Below are 18,263 nucleotides of genomic sequence, written 5' to 3'. Positions count from 1 at the left end.
TTAAGCTGTTTGCTGTCTCCTGTTTTGATACCTGAAGCCAAAAGCCTAATAAACTCAAGCCTGTTTCTTCCATAACATTAAGAGAAAACAGTACCTACAGCCTACCGGATTTGAGGGGATTAAATGAGATAATGCAGACAAGTGCCAAACAAACAAGATACTCAAATGATAGCACTGCTGTTAATGTTAAACAATAATTTTCTATGACAAAACACAAACTCTTTATATACTATTTAGGATTTTGTTATTTTACAAAAAATATTCACTTTAATCCTATTTAAAATGAGATCATTTTTAAAAGAATAATTTATTTACTTAGATTTCTTCCATTAATAAAGTAGCTCTTGGTTTTTTTCTCATCTAAAATAGATAAATAAAAGGAGAATCAGACAAATATCAGATCACTAAAATAAATCATATTAATTTCAGGTAAGAGCCTTTTTCTGTCATCAATTCCTCACCCAACTTACATGGACAGAGCTACATATATTTTCATCTATTATTCTTGCCTTTACAAATATTTCATCAGTATTTTAATATGCTATAGATTTAAAGCTAATTAAAAATTAAAGCTATATTCGTAATTACAACCATACTCTTTAACACCTACAATTACAAAAATATTTAAAACTAGAAAAAAAAAACAAAGGGCTATATTTTAGCCTCTACAATTTTTTTTCTGTGCAGAACTACTTGTTTGACATTATAGCCATGAAGCAAAATTAACAGAGAAGATCAAAAATAGGAGATTGCCAGGTCATTCGTTTACGCTCACTCTAGCTGAACTGTGATTTAAAATGTTACAATGGCTCATTATTGTCTGAAAGCTGTTTAGGGTCATACATGAAATGTAATTAACATTCTTAAAGGAAAAAGATGAGAGTAGTTTTGTCATTTCTAAAGAAATGACACCAACTGAAGTTTGTCTTTAAAAAAATGAACAAAAAAATAAATATTAATTATGCCACTGCATTGAGACTGCCCAGGCTGATTTGAGTCCAGATGAATTTTTGGTCCTATAATTATAAGAAAAACATTAACAGTTCCATTTTTCAAAAATTCTTAACTATTAACTTACATGACAAAAATTACCATTTACCAATTATGACCAATCAGAAATGTTAAAGTTATCTGGAAAAACTCTATTCTTCCCCAGGCAGTCCATATTTCCACTTGTTTTTTAATGTCCTCACACAAAGAATAAAATAGGTTGTAGAAGAGCCTCTGCTATTTCTCTAACTACTGAAAACAGGCAAGACATTAATCTTGGTGGACCACCCTTCAGCTCACCTTTTGTAGTATGTATAGGGTTTTAATCTAATAGTCAAGTAACTCTCACAGTCCAAGTTATGCTAGGTTATATACATACGTTAACAAAACTTTGCATGAATACATGCTACATTGGTAAAATACACAAAGTTTGATCAAATGTTTAAAATCGGGAATATTATTTATATTCCAAACCCTTCAGATATTAACAAATGAATCTTATTCTATTGCTCCAATGCTATTTTAAGTCCACCCTTTCAGAAACAGTAAGTTCTTAATAAAATTAATATTTTAGCATACGCTTACAGAGGCTCACATGTCACTAGCATGCAAATATATAATCTGTAATTCCCACACCAATGGCAAAGCAATTACACACAATAAGAGAATAACCTCATGTGTTCCAAAATAATTTTGAATTCCTATTTTTAAATTATATATTCCTAGTAGTTCCATGTCTTTCAAACTCAGTACTTTTGTCCTATGTCCCAGGATTAATGCAATGGTTGTGATTTCTATGGAAGAAAGAAGATTCTAAATTTGAATTGTTTTTCCCCCAAATTTTACTTCTAACTCTCAACTACTGAGGTGAAGTATTAATAAACATTAATAAACTGCAACCTGGGTATTCCAGCCCCTGCCCCACAGAGTATGCTCTAATCTTAAAACAAAATAATTCTAGAAGTGATTAAAGATGAAAGGCATATTTGGTCTATTACTGCAGAACAACTAAAATGTAGTGATTTTGTCTGCATCCGAAATTGGTTTTATGTGGCAAACTGGCTTTGAAAGTGTGAAACTGAAAACTTTCAACTTTTTTCTCTCACAGCTCTGAAAAAAAATTACAATATTACTACTACTTCTAAGAGTCACAATTAATCTCTGGATAAACAATACCAAAACTTAACTCTGAACATCTTACCCAGATTCTTTCTTTAGATATGTTCCTTAAAAATAGGGGGTTTTTTGATACTTCTGAAATAACAGAAAAAGATCAATCAAAAGCTAACATGACATTTTGGATACAAGTTAAACAACTTGTATTTTGGGGGAACATCCTGGAGACTGAAAGAGGGAGGGGCAATTTAATATTTTACACAAAATTTCACTTCCATAAGATACTCCTTCATTAGTTTTGGAAATCCTGAATTGTGCGAATTGCTGTCAGGTAAGTTTCTGAAGAGATCTCTATTACTTTTCTTGCCTTATTCCTTCAGAAAGAAAGAAAGGTTTGTCATTTTTCTTTGCAGGGGGTACCTTAGTGATGGGGGAATGCTTTAATTACTTTAATGGTAGAAGGGGAGAACAAGGTGATGCTGGCAGATATTAATCCCTATAAACTCTTTTATATGAAGTGGCATTTAAATGTTCATTATACTGTAACTACTTTGAAATAAGCATATGGTATTTGCTTCTTGGTATATTCAACTAACACTGAAAATTTAAAAGCCAAAGTTACTTTTCAGAGCTCAAAATTAGATAGTTTGATTCTTGTAGTTTCTGGCTAGTTTACTAAATAAAAGTCGATGTATATACTATGTGTATCTTTTATGTTCAACTTTGCTTTCTAGCAGATTCATCTTTCTGTGCTTTACATAAAAGATCAAATTAGTTTAATAAAAAATTAATATCACTACTCATCTATTTGCAGGTGCCAGTTACTCTTTCTGCGGTAGTGTGGCATACTGTGTGGCTTTAAGTTCAGCAACATTTCATATAGGAATTGTTCACAACTATTATGTTTAACTTTAAAACAAGTAATCAAACAAAATTCCTGGGGGGGCGAATCTGAAGAAACAAGTTTTCTTCATTATGTTAGGCTTCCAACTTTCCTAAAATTTCTGTGCCTTCTCCCACACCATACACAGATCTGCAAAGCATCAGGGTGCACCAGTGGTTAAGACTGCATATTTGATCAAATCTTTAAAGTCTGTCACATCTGATTATGTAATGCTGTTCCCTAAATCTGTAGCATCCTACCCTAGTTCAGGAAGACAATCTGGTACACTGAAAAATGTATCTTTCAGCTTCAATCACAGGTTCTAAAGTTAGAGAAATCTGTGTTAGAAACCCAGCTTTCCTGTTTTCTAGCATTGTATCCCTCGGTGAGTTCTTTAACCATTCAGGGTCTTAGTTTTCATATTTCTTTAATGGAGAAAAAAAAAGCAACTGTCTTGTAGATTTGTTGGGAGAATTAAGAAAAAAATATACATAAAACACTGAACATAGTGACTGGCACACAGGATGGCAAATAAATAATAGTTATTTTTGTTGTATTGTTGTTTAGGGGTATTTCTGAAATACAACTAAGCTAGAGAATGTGAAACTCAAACTTACAAGTCCTTATTTTGGAGGTCACTGAAAAAAAATTTTTTTACATTGAAAAAATTCCTTTGAGTCTAACATCTTCAATAACAATAATTTATTGATGCTTTTGGTATTAGAAGGCACCTTAATGTTCAAGATACCTCAGAGAAGAAATTAGATTATCTCCTACCCTCAACAAACTTATATTTTAGGGAAAGTTAAACATTAAACAGCCAATCACGGTTAATCACAATTGCGATTAGTGTTATAAAGAAAGCCTGCTAAAGGAAGAAATGACCTAACGAGATCAGAATTAAAATTTCTAAATCCCACCTCCCTCCAAGGGTTTTCAATCACTCCCTCTATAATTAAGACTTGATCTGCTTTTCTTAAAATGACAGAGTAAGTAACTAATCTTACCCTGATCATTTTTATCAGAACTGTATACTGAAATTACAGGAATTGTGTAAAACCAAGAATTCACTTCAAATATTTCATATAGTGACTTCCTAATGAAAGACAAAACAAAGATCTAATACAGGTAAGCACTTGTCAACTATTCACCATGAACTCATGTTAGAAAACATATTTCTTGATTATAAAACCAATGTGCTTATTTCCTAAGCATGCCATTATTTATAATAATGACTTCTTTTGCAGAATGTTTTTGTTAAAATGCGTATTTGTTACGGAAACAAATTATTTCTGTGATTTTTAAGATAAGAACAGTTCTAATTTGCTTACTAAAGGAGAATTCTTCACCTTTTATAATATGTTACCTTAAAAATTAAGAACAAAAATCTGGTGACATCCATTTTAATGATGACTTCAAGATTCCTACCTTCAGATGTTAGTACATTGTTGCAGAATAGTGCCATTAAAGTCCCAAGTAAACATAAAGAGAAAAACCGAGAGATTAGATCAACTCTCCCACCAAGATGAAATTAAGTTTATTCTATAAGACAGAACCTACGTCGATGTTTGTCTTAGATTCAAATAACATTAACCTAGAAATTAATGCAACGACAATTAACCCAGAACAGTCATTGTCAATTCTCCAAAAGCAGCCTCTTCACCTATATTTAGTTCATAAGGCAAACCAGTCAAGAATTCCTGCTGCCAATTGAAATGAATGGAAGAAATATATTTAAATCAAATAGCACCATCTAGCAGAACCCTGATCTGCTCACAAGAGTAGATATTACTTGGTGTTCAGTTTGGTAGATTTGACAGCAAAGTGGCAATTATTTGTTTTCCTGGTGGGAAATCACAGAATTAGAGCTAGAAAGGACCACAGTTATACAAGTTCCAACATCCTTGTTATTATCTGAGAAACTAAAAAAAAAAATCAAGCAGTCATCAGGATACTGAGTGGGATTCAACTAAAGTTCACCCCTTCCTGGAAGTTCACCTAAAATCTAAAATTACTTTGATTCTCAAATTCAGTCACCCCCAAAATAAGATCATGCCTCAATACATTTCAATTCCTTCACTCTGACTAATGTGAAATTCAAATATTCTGTAATCATTAAAACATCCTCCTTCAGATGTTTTTATCAGGCACATTATAACAAAATGATTAATGCACACAAATGAGACTGCATTTCAAAACTTCAATTCTAGTAACTGCCGTTTCTTAACCAGGCTATAACGCTATGTCTTTTATATACTACTTGTCACAGCAACAAGATCCTGAATGCAGCTCAGAAAATATCTCTTGCAAAAAAACAAACAAGCCTCTCTAATTTTTGTTTTGTTTTGTTTTGCTTTGCTACATCAAGGCCTGATACCTCTAAATCCTATGGGAATTGAGTGTGTTGCTGCCAACACAAAGATTAGGAAATGTTCCCATCCCTAGGGCACACAAAACTTTCAGGGGGAGACTAACTGCCTAAACCAAGGAGGGAAACTCAGTCGCCTGCGCATTCGGTTTTTATTTACGCAGCTATTTCTGTGCGCAAGGTAACCAAAGTACCTTTGAGAGATGCTCTCAGACTTTTCTCTGGTCTGAACCCCCTCAGAAAGACAGGGTGCGTTCAACGACAAGGATAACTCTGACCCTCAGAGTTTAAGGGGTTACTGGGAATCACTGATCTGTTGCACAGTTTAAAAAAAAAAGGGGGGGGGGTTCTTCCTCAGTGGTCACAGTCACTATTCGTTCTCATTTTTAGTAACAACCAAATCACCGTTACAAGTACACAAGAATAGCAGCAAACCGCTTTGCTTTGCAGTGTGCCGTGACAGTGGCATCCCGGGCCGGGAGGGGCTCTGTTCTCGCCAGCCGCTTCTTGGGCTCCCACCGAAGTTAACACCTGTATCTCCCCACAACTGTAACCAAGCGGCTCCTTCCCACCTGAACGCTTCTCCCCTCCCACAAACCCCTTTTCGGACCACTGCCCCTCCCCGCCGCAGCTGCCCTCCTCGGGCGCCCCCGGCGGCTCCCACAACTCCCCTCCGCGCGCCCCCGACCACCGCCCCGCCGGGCCCGCCCCTCCCGCCGCTCGGGGGCTGTCAGCCTCACAAAAAGTTCGCCAGCCGCCGCCGCGGAGTTGGGTCCGCTGCGAGAGGCAGAAACGCCAGCCTCCTCCAGCGGATCCCGCTCCTCGCCAACACACTTTAGCTCCCCGGGAACTCGGTCCCTCTCCGACTCCCAAACTTCTGCGGCGTCTCCGGCGCCCACCCGCCCCCACCCCAGCCCCAGCCCCAGCCCCAGCCCCGCGCCGCGCGGGGGACTGCGGGCGCCGCGTCCGTAGCTGGCCCAGGAAAGCCCGGACGCCCAACCCGCACACGCCCTCCGCGCCCCGCGCGCGTCTCCGCGCCCCGCGGGGCCCCGCTCGGCCGCTCCACGCCCGGCTTCCGCCCGCCGCGCGCCCGGCACCGCCGCCCTCGCCTCGCCCCGCGCTCGCGGCCCTGAGCCCCAGCGCCCAGGCCCCCGCCGCCGCGCTCCCCGCGCTGCCCGCCCCGACCCCGGCCGGCCCGCCAAACACCCACATTCCCACTGCGCGCCTTCCTCCACGCAGCTGCCCCTCCCGCCACCCCCGGCGGCTCTCCAGGTCCCCGGAGCCCCGGACCCCAGCTCTAAAGTTACTTTGGAAGGTGAACCCGCGGGTTATTTCCCTCAATCACCCAAACAAGTTTCCATCCTCGCCACCAGCACCACCGCCGCCCCTCAACACACCCGCTCCCTCCCGCCGACAGCCCCCTGCGGCCGCCCGCCCAGCGCCCGCACCTCCCGGGAAAGCGCAGCTCCCCGCACCACACGCCCCCATCGCGGCACCCCTCCCCCTGCCAGCCCACCCCCGGCGCTCCCCGGGCGGAGAGTGTCTGTGTCTCCCAGAGTGTGCGAGTGCGTGCGTGAGTGTGCGCGCGTGTGAAGGCGGAGGTGGGTGAGAAGCGGAGACACTTACTTCTCCCGGGCCTGGCTGTCGGACGGGACGGCGCTGCTGTTACTCTTGCCTTTGCCGTACATGCTTGTGCCGAGAGCAGCTCCCACTGTCACGCACCTGTCAACCCATCACAGCCTCCCCGGGAACAGCCCCGTCCCCATGGCGACCCACGCAGCCACCCCCACTATTGGCCGCCCCACGCCAAAGCTCCGCCCCCTTCGCCCAGGCAACGCGCGAGACTGACAGGCCTCCCCCTCCCTCCGGCCTTCCGAAGCGCGCGGTGGCGGCTAAGCCTCAGCGGCAGTCTCCTCCCTCCTTCCCTCCCTCCCCGACTCCCTCCCTCCCGCCTTCCCTCTCCGCTCTCCTCCCTCCACCCGCTCTCCTTCCCCCTCCCCCCTCCGAACCCGGGCGCAAGGGGGGAATTAGAAACTGCTCTAGAAGGATTTTAAACAACTGGCTGTTCTCTCCGTCGCCACCCCTCCCCCCGCGCCGCCCGCGCTCAGCTCCTCACTGGAGAGAAGGCGCCGGGAGGAGGAGAAACTGCGGCCTGGAGTCTCCGGCCGGAGCCGGCGGAGCTGGAGCCGTGGCGGCCCCAGACTTCGGGGCGCCCGCCGAGTCCACAGACAGAGCCACGGCCTCAGCCGCCCTGGGGCCCCCACCAGCCCCTCTCCCGCTCCTCTCCTATGCGTGACCCCGCGCCGGTACCCACGATTGATTTCTGCGGTCCTCAGCCCTACTCCCTGGGGTGTCGCCCCCGCCCTGTTCCCAGAGGGCCGGCTGGCGAGGGACACCCGCGCTGTTCCCTCGACCTTCTGGCTGAGCGGCCGACAGCGACTCGCCTTCTCTCCTGGGGAAAGGCTGCACCTCCGGCCCTCGGCGCCGCTGCGGTGGCGGCGCCCGGGGCCGCGCCCTGCGCCCCAGGGGAGCACCCGGCCTGGGGTCGGCCTCCTCTGTAAGAGGTGAGCGGACCTCCCGAGGAGGCCCGGTGACTCCTGCGGCCGCAGCGGCCCCTGCCCCAACCCCTCCTTGCACGGAGCCCCGCGGCGCCCTGGACACCCCGCCAGATCTGCCGCAGAAGAGGGCCCCAGGCTTCCCCACCCGGCCTGGTTTAACAGTTTGGGTCAGTGATGCCTATTCATCCTGACCCCTGGAGTGGAAAAGGCCAGAAAAGGTCTTGAAAGACTTCCCTGTCCTTGCCCGTTAGAATAGGCCCCAGCGCGCTCCAAGGTGTACAAAGCTGTGCCAGGGCTGAAAGGCTGCCCGAGAATGTTTCTATATCCAAATCCCTAATCCCATTTCAGTAAACGCGCAAAAGTTTGAGAAACACACACAATCTGGTTCCCGGTAGAACTCTGCATCCTTTATCTTATTGAAGTCCTTGACTGTAAAATCAGACGGGTGCAAATGGGGTCAGAAAGAAGATGGGCTTCACACGGGGAAGAAGGGGACAGATGGGGTGGGACAGGGCGACATCTGGAAAGGATGAATAGAAAAGAAGCTATGGGAGGAGAGGGAAATAGGATTCGCGTGGAGGAAGGTACCGTTCTATTCCACACACATACAGCTTTAAGCATTTAGTAGGAGGATCATAAAATGCATATGGAGATATACACATAGATGGAAAGGAAAGAAATGGGTGTGAGCATTGACAGAAGTGATAGGAATAAAACATCAACAGAAGATTAAGGAAGGGCAGTTAGCAAAAGTGAGAGGTCGAGAATCAAAAACGCGGTTGGCAACCAAACATAAAGACGGGAAAATGAAGAGGAAGGACTTTCTATACTGGTGTTAACGACAAGGAAAAAAACATGAGGAAAGTGAGGTATAAAAAGATGAGAAGACTAGAAGATACAGGATTAAATGAAGAAGCCATAGAGTGTGATAGCAAAAGATTAAAAGTAATAGAGGACAGACATTATCGTTAAAAAAAAGATATAAGAAAAAAAGCACTTTTACTAAAAGAACAAAAATTAAGCCAATAAAGGAAATGAGGGGGGAAAAGTGGGGGAAAAAATACACTGGCTTAAGTAGATTAATTTCCAAGAGATGTAATTTGCCATTTCTGACTTAAGAATTCTTCTGTCTGTTTCTAATGACCTACAGTTATTGGGTGGTTGGGATATGGCATTCATATTCTTCTTTTTGTTTCTAATGACCTGCAATGATTGGGTGATTGAAGCGAAGCTGAGCCAGTCAGCCTCTCTTAAAGAACTTTTGCTCAAAATGCTCAAATGTGTATAAGGTTGCCACAGTTTACAGACTCAACTTCAAGGTTAGCATTATGTAATTTTTTTGTTCAATTATCTACTTACATTGGCCTTAACCCAGAAAATTTTTAGTATCTCAAGGCTCCATCTCTTATAGAATACTCCCTATAAAGGTGCTGCTCAGAGAATGCTGTCAGTTCTCAGAGAGCTCTGGCAGCTTCTCAAGACACCCTCCTGCCTGCCCCTGGAAAAACGAACCAAGGGTGGGCTTTGTCCTACTATCCAAAAACAAAGTAGGTATTATCCTTGCACTGGTGTTGGGACTCTCTTAACTATGGTTCTCAATCATGGCACGTTAGAATTGCCTTTATTTTCATTGTTGTTGGGTTTTGTTTGTTTGTTTATATACTAACTGGATCAGAAACCTTGGGGATGGACCCAGGTACCTGCATTTTTTTCATAAGTCCACGTGGTTCTTGTGTATAACCAGGGCTGCCTGCCTTTGCTCTTCAGTATCCATTTAAAGACAGCCAATGGGTACCATAAGAGTTTAGTACAAGACTTTTAGGTTGGGCTGTCCATTAACAAATGACCCTACTCAAGTAAGGCATTAAGATGTCTTTACAGTGTACTTTACTTTCTGCCACCAAGCCAACAAACTTGTTAATAGGACAAAAATGTATGCCCATATGTGTTCTCATAGTACAAGATCACGAATAGCCATGGTTTAATTTGCTATTTCCTATAGAGAAAGGAAAATGAAGAAAGAGAACAGGAGAAACTGTTTGCTGTCTACTGCTATAATTTATTCATTTGATTGGTTTTTACCCAGATTTGTTACATTTGGAAGTCCTTTGGGTAATGGCATATTTTCTGATGTTTAAAAAATAAATAAATTATAGATCTGCACAGTGGGGTATGGAATTTAGAACAATTTGGTCTTAGTCTCTGGAAAGAATAAAATGCTAAAAGGTCTTAGTTCAGAACTTGCGAAGTTAATGTCAGAGTTACCTTTATAAGAATGTTCTCATCTGACAAATATACAAAGTGAAAACATGACTTTTATATGTATATGTATCCTGTATATAGTAACCTTAAAGCTTAAGTAATCAAATCAATTATCATTAAAACAGCTCAGCAGCTACCTGAACCATCTCTGTTTTATTTTCCTGTAAATGTTTTCACATGTAAATAAAATGCTTCTTTGCCCTTGTTCAAATTATTTTGAGTACAAAGAGTGTTCTTTGCATCAGCAACTGTATCTCCTGGGACCAATATTGTAATTAATGAGATTTGAAACACATATTCAGAGCCAAATTTGAGATCCCAGACACAAAAATGAAGATCCATTGTTTTGTTTTCATTTTTTAAAAAGGGAAAAGATTGGAGATTTAAAGCTTCCTAGTGTAGAGAATCACAATGTATTTTTAGAGGGTTTTTTTTTTTAACCCACATATGAGATTGATGAATTTGGGGAGCCTGGATTTGGGATAGGGGAACCCTGACCAGCAATGTCACCAGAATGGAACATTTGGAATCGAGGTTGATTTTTTTTAAAAAACTTTATTCTTTCAGATATAGAACATCATAATAACTCAATCATTAGGTCTCCCTCATCCCTACCCCCATTTCGTTTGGACACGTATGCACAATTTTCTCTTTCTGGAACCTACATCTAATTCTTGGAAGTCTTTATCACTTTAAAACAGGCAGTTCATTATGCCACCCTGCTCAAGCTCTAGATTGACTATACATTTCTTTGATCCTCACTTTTTTTCTGTAGAACATTAAAGTTAATAATGTCTACATTCTTACAGTGCATGAGACCTCAGAAAAGATTTACCTGTTATATACAACAAAGAGACCACCTCTTTATGTTTAAATGGAAGCTAATCATGAATTTAATTATGTGCATCATACAGATCATTTAGCTTATTAACTTAAAACCACTTAGAAATAAAAATATTTAGAAAAATAAACTAAACATTAAAATAAATTTTCTTGTTTTAGAGTAATATTCCCCAAAAATAAAACTGTTCTATTATTTATTTGTTTCATAAAACTAATCAGTTTATACAAATAACTCAGTTGCATTCATACCACTTTTCATTTCAAATCGTTTAACAGATATTCATTCATTATTACTCAATACATCCCAGTTAATTAGATTTCCCTAACCAGCTTTTTAAACTGGGTAAACTGAGTTCTAGATATATTCGTTAGCATTAGCTGATCCAAAAAGAAAACAGAACTAGTTCCAGAAGAAGAACTCCATGTTCCTGGCTGGCAGTCCTTTTCCCAGACCACGAAGCCACACCTCTTTCTCTCCGAAGTGACTATTCCACCAAGGAATGTGAGCAAGCTCTGAGATGTTTGTCATTCAGACTACCTTGTGAAACTTCACTCCCAGGCAGAAGAGACCAGCATGCTCAGATTCACAAAATGCTCAAATGCCATGTACCAAAGCAATGAAATGAATAGTCATTGCAACTATGCTACTGTGCAATTTAGTCACTTACACCAGAGTAATAAATGAAATTGGGCCTCAAATTAACATTTTTTGACACACTATTATTGGTTTAACATCAGTTAATCTGAGGCAATGACTGTTTCCATAACCTATTGCCCTGGATTTTTTAAATCCCAATTTACATATTCATAAACACTTACCAATGTGTTAGGAGACACGGTGTGCAGATCTACCAGTTCCAAAGAGTTCCAGCCCTAGAGGGTCTAGTCTTTTTTAGCACTACCAAGAATGTAAAGTTTAGTGACTTGAAATAAAATAAAATTATCCTTATACAAAGAATTATATATAAGCTGAAGATGAAAAATGAAAAACCAGGGCTACCATGTATGGCAATTTCATATACTGTAGCGTTTTGCAAAACAAATTCCAAGTGTTGTCATGTTCACTGGCTGGATTTTTGTCATTAAATGTTGAGAGTTATGTAATAGGAAGTGTGCCAAAGAGTGTTCTTTATTCAAAAGTATTACTATTTTTTTTAGTGCATTCCTAAATCTTCACAATGGTTTTTCACCTAGTAAGGTTATGCCAATATGATATCTTTGCACTCTTGGAGCTAACAAAAGCCCCAGTCTCAAGAGGGAGGCTATGCAGCATTCCAGGCAGTGTCATTTCCTTCTGTTAGAAATGGAAACAGAGAAAAAAAACACCTACTTCATTTGCTTTTCATAATTTTCAAACATAATCAGATCCTCTTACCCAAGTATGGCAGGAAAGGAAGACGATGACATATTATACTACTATTGCATTTTGTTTGCCTTTAGATAGTTTTAAAATAAGTGGTTAAAAATATATTATGCCAAGTAAAATCTGTTTAAGACAAGGGCTGAATATTGCCATTGCCAATCATAAGCTATAAGGTATAAACAATCTTAGCATGGTCATATACGCTTGTCAAAGATATAGAGGACACTACAAATTTTGGGAGTTAGGGCTGGTTCCTCAACAAGTCTTTGAAACCAACTGGGCTATGCCCTATGTATTGCAGTACAGTAAGTACAGTAGTTTTTTAAGATTTATGTGTATTCTGTGGTGGCAATTGCCACCTGCCAGCACCATCATATACCATTAGGTGATACATGTACAGTCAGATTCCTCATCAGAAAAATAATTTTACAGTGTCATTGTCTTCGAATGCTTTTCAAATGCTTCATGTTCTTTTCTTTGCACCTAAATTCTTCAGGCAGAGAACAGAAGGATCCCGCTGCCATATGGTGCTGAGGTATTGACAGTAACAAGGCAAATTCCCACCAGCCTTGCCCAACTTCTAAGACCCATGTTGTCTGTGGTTTTGGAGGCCCACTTTAAAGAAGTTGAGAAAGAATATATTTCTGTCTAATGGTCGGTCTGCTACTACTATTCTGTGCTTACCTCCTGCACTGTCCTCCCTGTAACTCTCATGCAATTTTCAGTTCTTTGAGGAGAACCTTAAACAATGTCTACTACTCTATGGATCTGACCTAAGGCTAAAGTTGTTGCAACTCTCTGGGTTAAAGATAGTTTTTGCCAAATATACTGACCTCTGGAATATTCTTCTGCGGTACTATTATTGACCCTGAGGTGCCCAGAAATTAGAGACTCGGGGGCACTATATCCATTTATCCTGGCTTTTCAGCCTAGTCTGGTTTCTAGAAGGGAGATAGCAAAGAGCACACTGTGGGAATGGATGCAGGTAGTCTGGGGAGCAGTGTGGCCGGGGCGGGCCAAGGTCTGGGCACACTCTCCTATCACTCTGAAAGACTTGTCCCTACACCCCAACTTTCCCGTACTGCTTCCTTTGTTCTTGCCTTGGCTTTTGTGTCCTTTTAGAAGATGCCAGTTCTGTTTCGTAGTTTGGGTTTTTTCTTTATTCTAAAGAAGCATTGATCACTTGTTACACAAGGAGACACATCCATGCCCCAGGAATTTTCTGAAGACATAAGGAGCTTACCAAAGGGTAATAAGCAGGTGAGGCACAGTACTACAACTTATCACCTTATCTCCCAGTTTATATATGTTACTATATATATTTCATATCATATATATGGCATATATATGTGTTTCATATGTATATAAGATATGTAATGGATATATATAATCTTTTGTACATATGTAAGATATGTAATATTATATATATATGGAAGGAAGAGGAAAGTTTAGTGGGAATATATGAAATTGGCCAGGCGCATGGCTCATACCTGTAATCTCAGCACTTTGGGCAGCCTAGGCAGGAAGATTGCTTGAACAGGAGTTCTAGAAGAGCCTGGGCAATGCAGAGAGACCTTGTCTGTACAACAAATTTAAAAATTAGCTGGGCATGGTGGCACACGCCTGTAGTCCTAGCTACTAGGAGTTTGAAGCTGCCATGTGCTATGATCACACCAGTGCACTCCAGCCTGGGCAATAGAGTAAGACCCTGTTGAGAGAGAGAGAGAAAGAGAGAGAGAGAGAGAGAGGTAGAAGGAAGAGAGGGAAGGAGGGAAGAAACAAAGAGAATGAAATCACTATTTTTGTAAGTCAAAGGTGACTGCTGGCAACATTATATGTTTCAACCATGCAATAATTTCAGTTTTTGCATCCCATGCTACAGACTGCTTATGTGTTAACACGAACTAACATGTATTAAGCTCATACAATGTGCCTGGCACTAAGTGTTTTACCTACAGTGTCTCAATGCTTTTAACAACGCTTTGAGGCCAGGCATAGTGGTTCACACCTATAATCCCAACACTTTGGAAGGTCGAGAATAACTTGAGCCCAGGGGTTACAGAATAGCTTGGGAAACATAGCAAAACCCCATCTCTACAAAAAAAAATTTTTTTAATTAGTTGGGCATGGTGGTGTGCACCTGTAGCCCCAGCTACCCAGGAGGCTGAGGTGGGAGAATCACCTGAGCCCAGCAGGTCAAGGCTCAAGTGAGCCCTGATTGTGCCACTGCATTCCAGCCTGGACAACAAAGTGAGACCCTGTCTCAAAACAAAACAAAAACAAACAAACAACAACAACCAAAAAAACCACAATCCTGTGAGGTGTTATTATTTGCACACTTTTTTCTGGTTCACACAACCAGTAAATAACCAGATTGAGATTCACATGCAGCCTCCCTATCTCATCAAACCTTTTAGGAATCTGACACACAAATTTTTCCAACCATCCCTACCCCTTAAGGTTTACTCCTTCATGTACTATGATTCTAGAAGGACAAACTTTTCTGTGAATTCAGGTTGGGTTAAATACAGTTGGGCCACTCAAATAGGGCTTATGGATATCATTTCAGCACAGTCGGCCCCTAAACCTCCTGATTAGATCAGAAACACCAAGCCACATCCTGCTTTATTGGAGACTCATCTTTCCTCAGGTCCATCATTTCCTCCCATTTTCACTACTATAAGGTGAGTATTTTGGCTCCCTATAGGATACAATGGGGAAGAGAAATGATTTGGTGTGTATCCATTTCTCCTTCGATATTTAAAAGACATGTTTTCCAGCCGGGCACGGTGGCTCATGCCTGTAATCCCAGCACTTTGGGAGGTCGAGGCGGGCGGATCATGAAGTCAGGAGATCAAAACCATCCTGGCCAACGTGGTGAAACCCCGGCCTAAAAATACAAAAATTAGCCAGGCATGGTGGAGTGTGCCTGTAATCCCAGCTACTTGGGAGGCTGAGGCAGGAGAATCTCTTGAACCTAGAAGGCGGAGGTTGCAGTAAGCGGAGATTGCACCATCACACTCCAGCCTGGTAACAGAGTGAGACTCTGTCTCAAAAAAAAAAAAAAAAAAAAAGTGTTTTCCTTACTCCTACTAAGTTGATCAGCTCATGTCTTCTTTCCAATTTTCACCATATTCATTCTTCTTCAAGTCGATCACATTTCCCAGCTCCATGTGGCTGTGTGATCTGTGGTATGTAAAACCTGAAAACAAAGAGCTTTGTTTTAATTCACATTCTGCGTAGGAAAAGGGAAACTTGGGCAGTACCATCCATTAACTGGATCACTGCAAATAAGAGCCCTACCTCTGGAAATGGTCAAAAACGGGTCCCCTGCATCTAAATCAGCAGGTTGCAATTCCTTTTGGGTTTTTTGTTGTGTTGTTTTGTTTTCTGTGTGGTTTTCGTTTCCTCATGGATTATTGTAGTTCACTGTTACTTTTTCTTCTTGCCTTGTTTTTCGGGCTTCACTTCCTCCTTCTATTGTTATAGCTGTCTTTTTCCTCTCATCACATTTCCTGTTGCCTTTCCAATTCGGTGGGGCCCCATCCAAATCACTCACTGCCTGGCTCCAGAGTCGTCTTGGTCTTAGGGGAAGAGCAATCTTATGCCAAATAATTCCAATCCCTGGGACATCAGAAGAAGGATCCTAGGGACTCAGTATCCCAAAGTTTTCCTTTATTGATTTGATACTAGAATGAAATCCAAGTATGCCTAATTAGGACAAGAAAATATTCGTCCTCTTGGCTTCCTAGCCCCAGACCGTTCTGAACTCTGACAGCACCAACATCCATCAAATCAAACAATGAAATCAACTTTGGTTACTTAGCATAATAGAAATAAACTTGTAATATTCTATTAGTGAAGGATCAATGTCTCCTGTCTTGAAAATAAACATCAGAGCTTGGCCTCAACATTTATATAGCAGCAGGAGACCATTATTTTGTGGCAACATTCGATTACATTGACATCAAGACAGATTTATTAAATTAATAAATAGGACATGATTTTCAGCCTTTCATTTCCAACCTTCACCACCACTACCCTCCCCAAGGTGATCTTCTGAAACTCTTCATCCATTTTGTTGATGTCTTATTTATAATCTCTATTTCTTTTTTGCTATTTGTCAGTTTACATCCAAAAATATTTTAAATACCCATTTTTAGATAGAAAATTTAAATTAGTTATTAAGAACAACGTTAACAATAAGGAGTTTCATCAAATTGCTAATTGTTAAAATGTTTCACTGGTGTGGTATCTGAAGAGGTATTATTTCAGATGTGCTCTTCCAAGTCCTAAATGTGGCTAATGGCAAAGCTCACAGTTCCTGCTGCCTCTTTTTCTGACTTCCAGCCTCAGGGCCTTTGCCTTGGCTATTTCCTCTGTCTGGAATGCTCTTCTCTTTGCTCTTTGTATGGCTGATTTTTTTTTTCTCCTTAGTCAAGTCTTCTGGAAGATCAATTCCCCAGAGAGATTTTTCTCTGAGAGTCCTTTCTAGAGTGCTTAGTGCCTCATCCTCAGTCACTCCTCATCCTGTCGTTTCGTTTTATTTTCTTTATAGTCACATGTCACTATCTGAAATGGTCATGGTCTGAATTACTCATTAGCTTGCATACTTCATAGAGGCAGCAGTCTTATTGTTCTTCTTCTCTGGGGTACTAGAGTCCCAAAACCCAGAATTGTACCAGGTACACAGTGGCTCTCAATAAACAAATATTCATTGACTGAATGAATAAATGAATAGATTACTCTAAAAATATCACACAAGATTGACCTGAGACCTTATCTCTCTTAGATATTTGCAGCATGCAATCTTTCCTGCCCTCTACCCTACCCCCACCATCTAGGGGCTCCTTGTATTCTTAGAAACAACAGTGATTGAACAGAAAGTGTCAGCGCACATTTAGATTTTAGGCTTCTGCTCTTACTCCAATTTATTGTTCCAGCATCTAAACCAATTTAGCAGAGTTTCGGTGAGCAGGACATGAAAGAGAGAAATATTTCCTCCTCTTTTCTATCATCACAGATCTAACTTGCTTGGAGTTCCACGTGGCTTAATGTTGCTGACAATAAGGAAACAAGTAGCACACAGTCAGCAGATTAAGTTTTCAGTAATAAGCTTTCATCATGTCACTCTCCTGCTCAAAAACCTCAATGCCTCCCCACTGCTTATAGGATAACTTCCTCTCCCCTCAGATTTGTATCCAGTATGATCCATCAGCACCTACAGCTTTTGGGAGATTAAGTAACTTAGGCATGTCTGTCTTCCCTACTAGAGTATGTACTCCTTGAAAATAGTCTATTCATTCAAAGGCATTTCCAGCTTACCTACATGTTGAGCTTGATATAGGGAAAATACATTGTTGAAGAAGACATGTCACTGCTTTCAAGCCTCAAAATTACCAATTCAGTTTGTGCCTTGCTTTTGGGAGCTACTTGCTAATGTTTCTAGAATTAAATTTTAGTCCCATTTGCTGAAGTCTGACAACCAGATTTGAATTCCCCGTTCCACCAATTATCAGCTGTATGATCTTAGGCAAGTCATTTAACCGCAGTTTCATGAACTACAAAGTGAGATGATGTTACTACATATTAGTGTTGTCATGAGGATTAAATGAGAAAATGCGCATACTGGGTTTAGCACAGAGCTTGGCACATCATAAGTGCTTAGTAAATATTTATGAATGTTTTCTTCTCAGTAGAGCTTGCCTATAACCTATAGGGTCTGTAACCACACAAACACATATCTGATGTATACAACTCTCCTTACCTTGAATGGCTTTCCCTGTTCCCCTCCGGCTCCAGCTCCTTCGTTAGTCATTCTCTGTACTTATAATTTGTATCAGATGAGATCCGGTGCATTCAGGATGGTATGGCCATAGA

The 18,263-nt window shown here is 41.2% G+C and overlaps 1 protein-coding gene across 10 annotated transcripts in view; it reads right to left on the bottom strand.

Moving 5' to 3' along the window:
- SSBP2 (single stranded DNA binding protein 2) overlaps positions 1-7,266 on the bottom strand; it is a 324,480-nt gene extending 317,214 nt beyond the window's left edge. For 6 of the 10 annotated variants that reach the window (XM_003822254.7, XM_063604175.1, XM_003822257.7 and 3 more), the window contains exon 1: positions 6,984-7,263. In XM_003822254.7, the coding sequence (XP_003822302.1) occupies positions 6,984-7,045 (62 nt within the window). In that variant the 5' untranslated portion in view covers positions 7,046-7,263. Of the gene's footprint in view, positions 1-6,983 lie in introns of all 10 variants that reach the window. The other 4 variants (XM_003822253.7, XM_063604176.1, XM_003822255.6 and 1 more) reach the window with 1 other exon arrangement.
- Between the last annotated feature and the right edge of the window lie 10,997 nt (positions 7,267-18,263).

The sequence above is a fragment of the Pan paniscus genome, chromosome 4 (assembly GCF_029289425.2).
Source record: "Pan paniscus chromosome 4, NHGRI_mPanPan1-v2.0_pri, whole genome shotgun sequence".
Lineage (NCBI taxonomy): Eukaryota > Metazoa > Chordata > Mammalia > Primates > Hominidae > Pan > Pan paniscus.
This window is presented reverse-complemented; position numbering and strand designations above follow the sequence as displayed.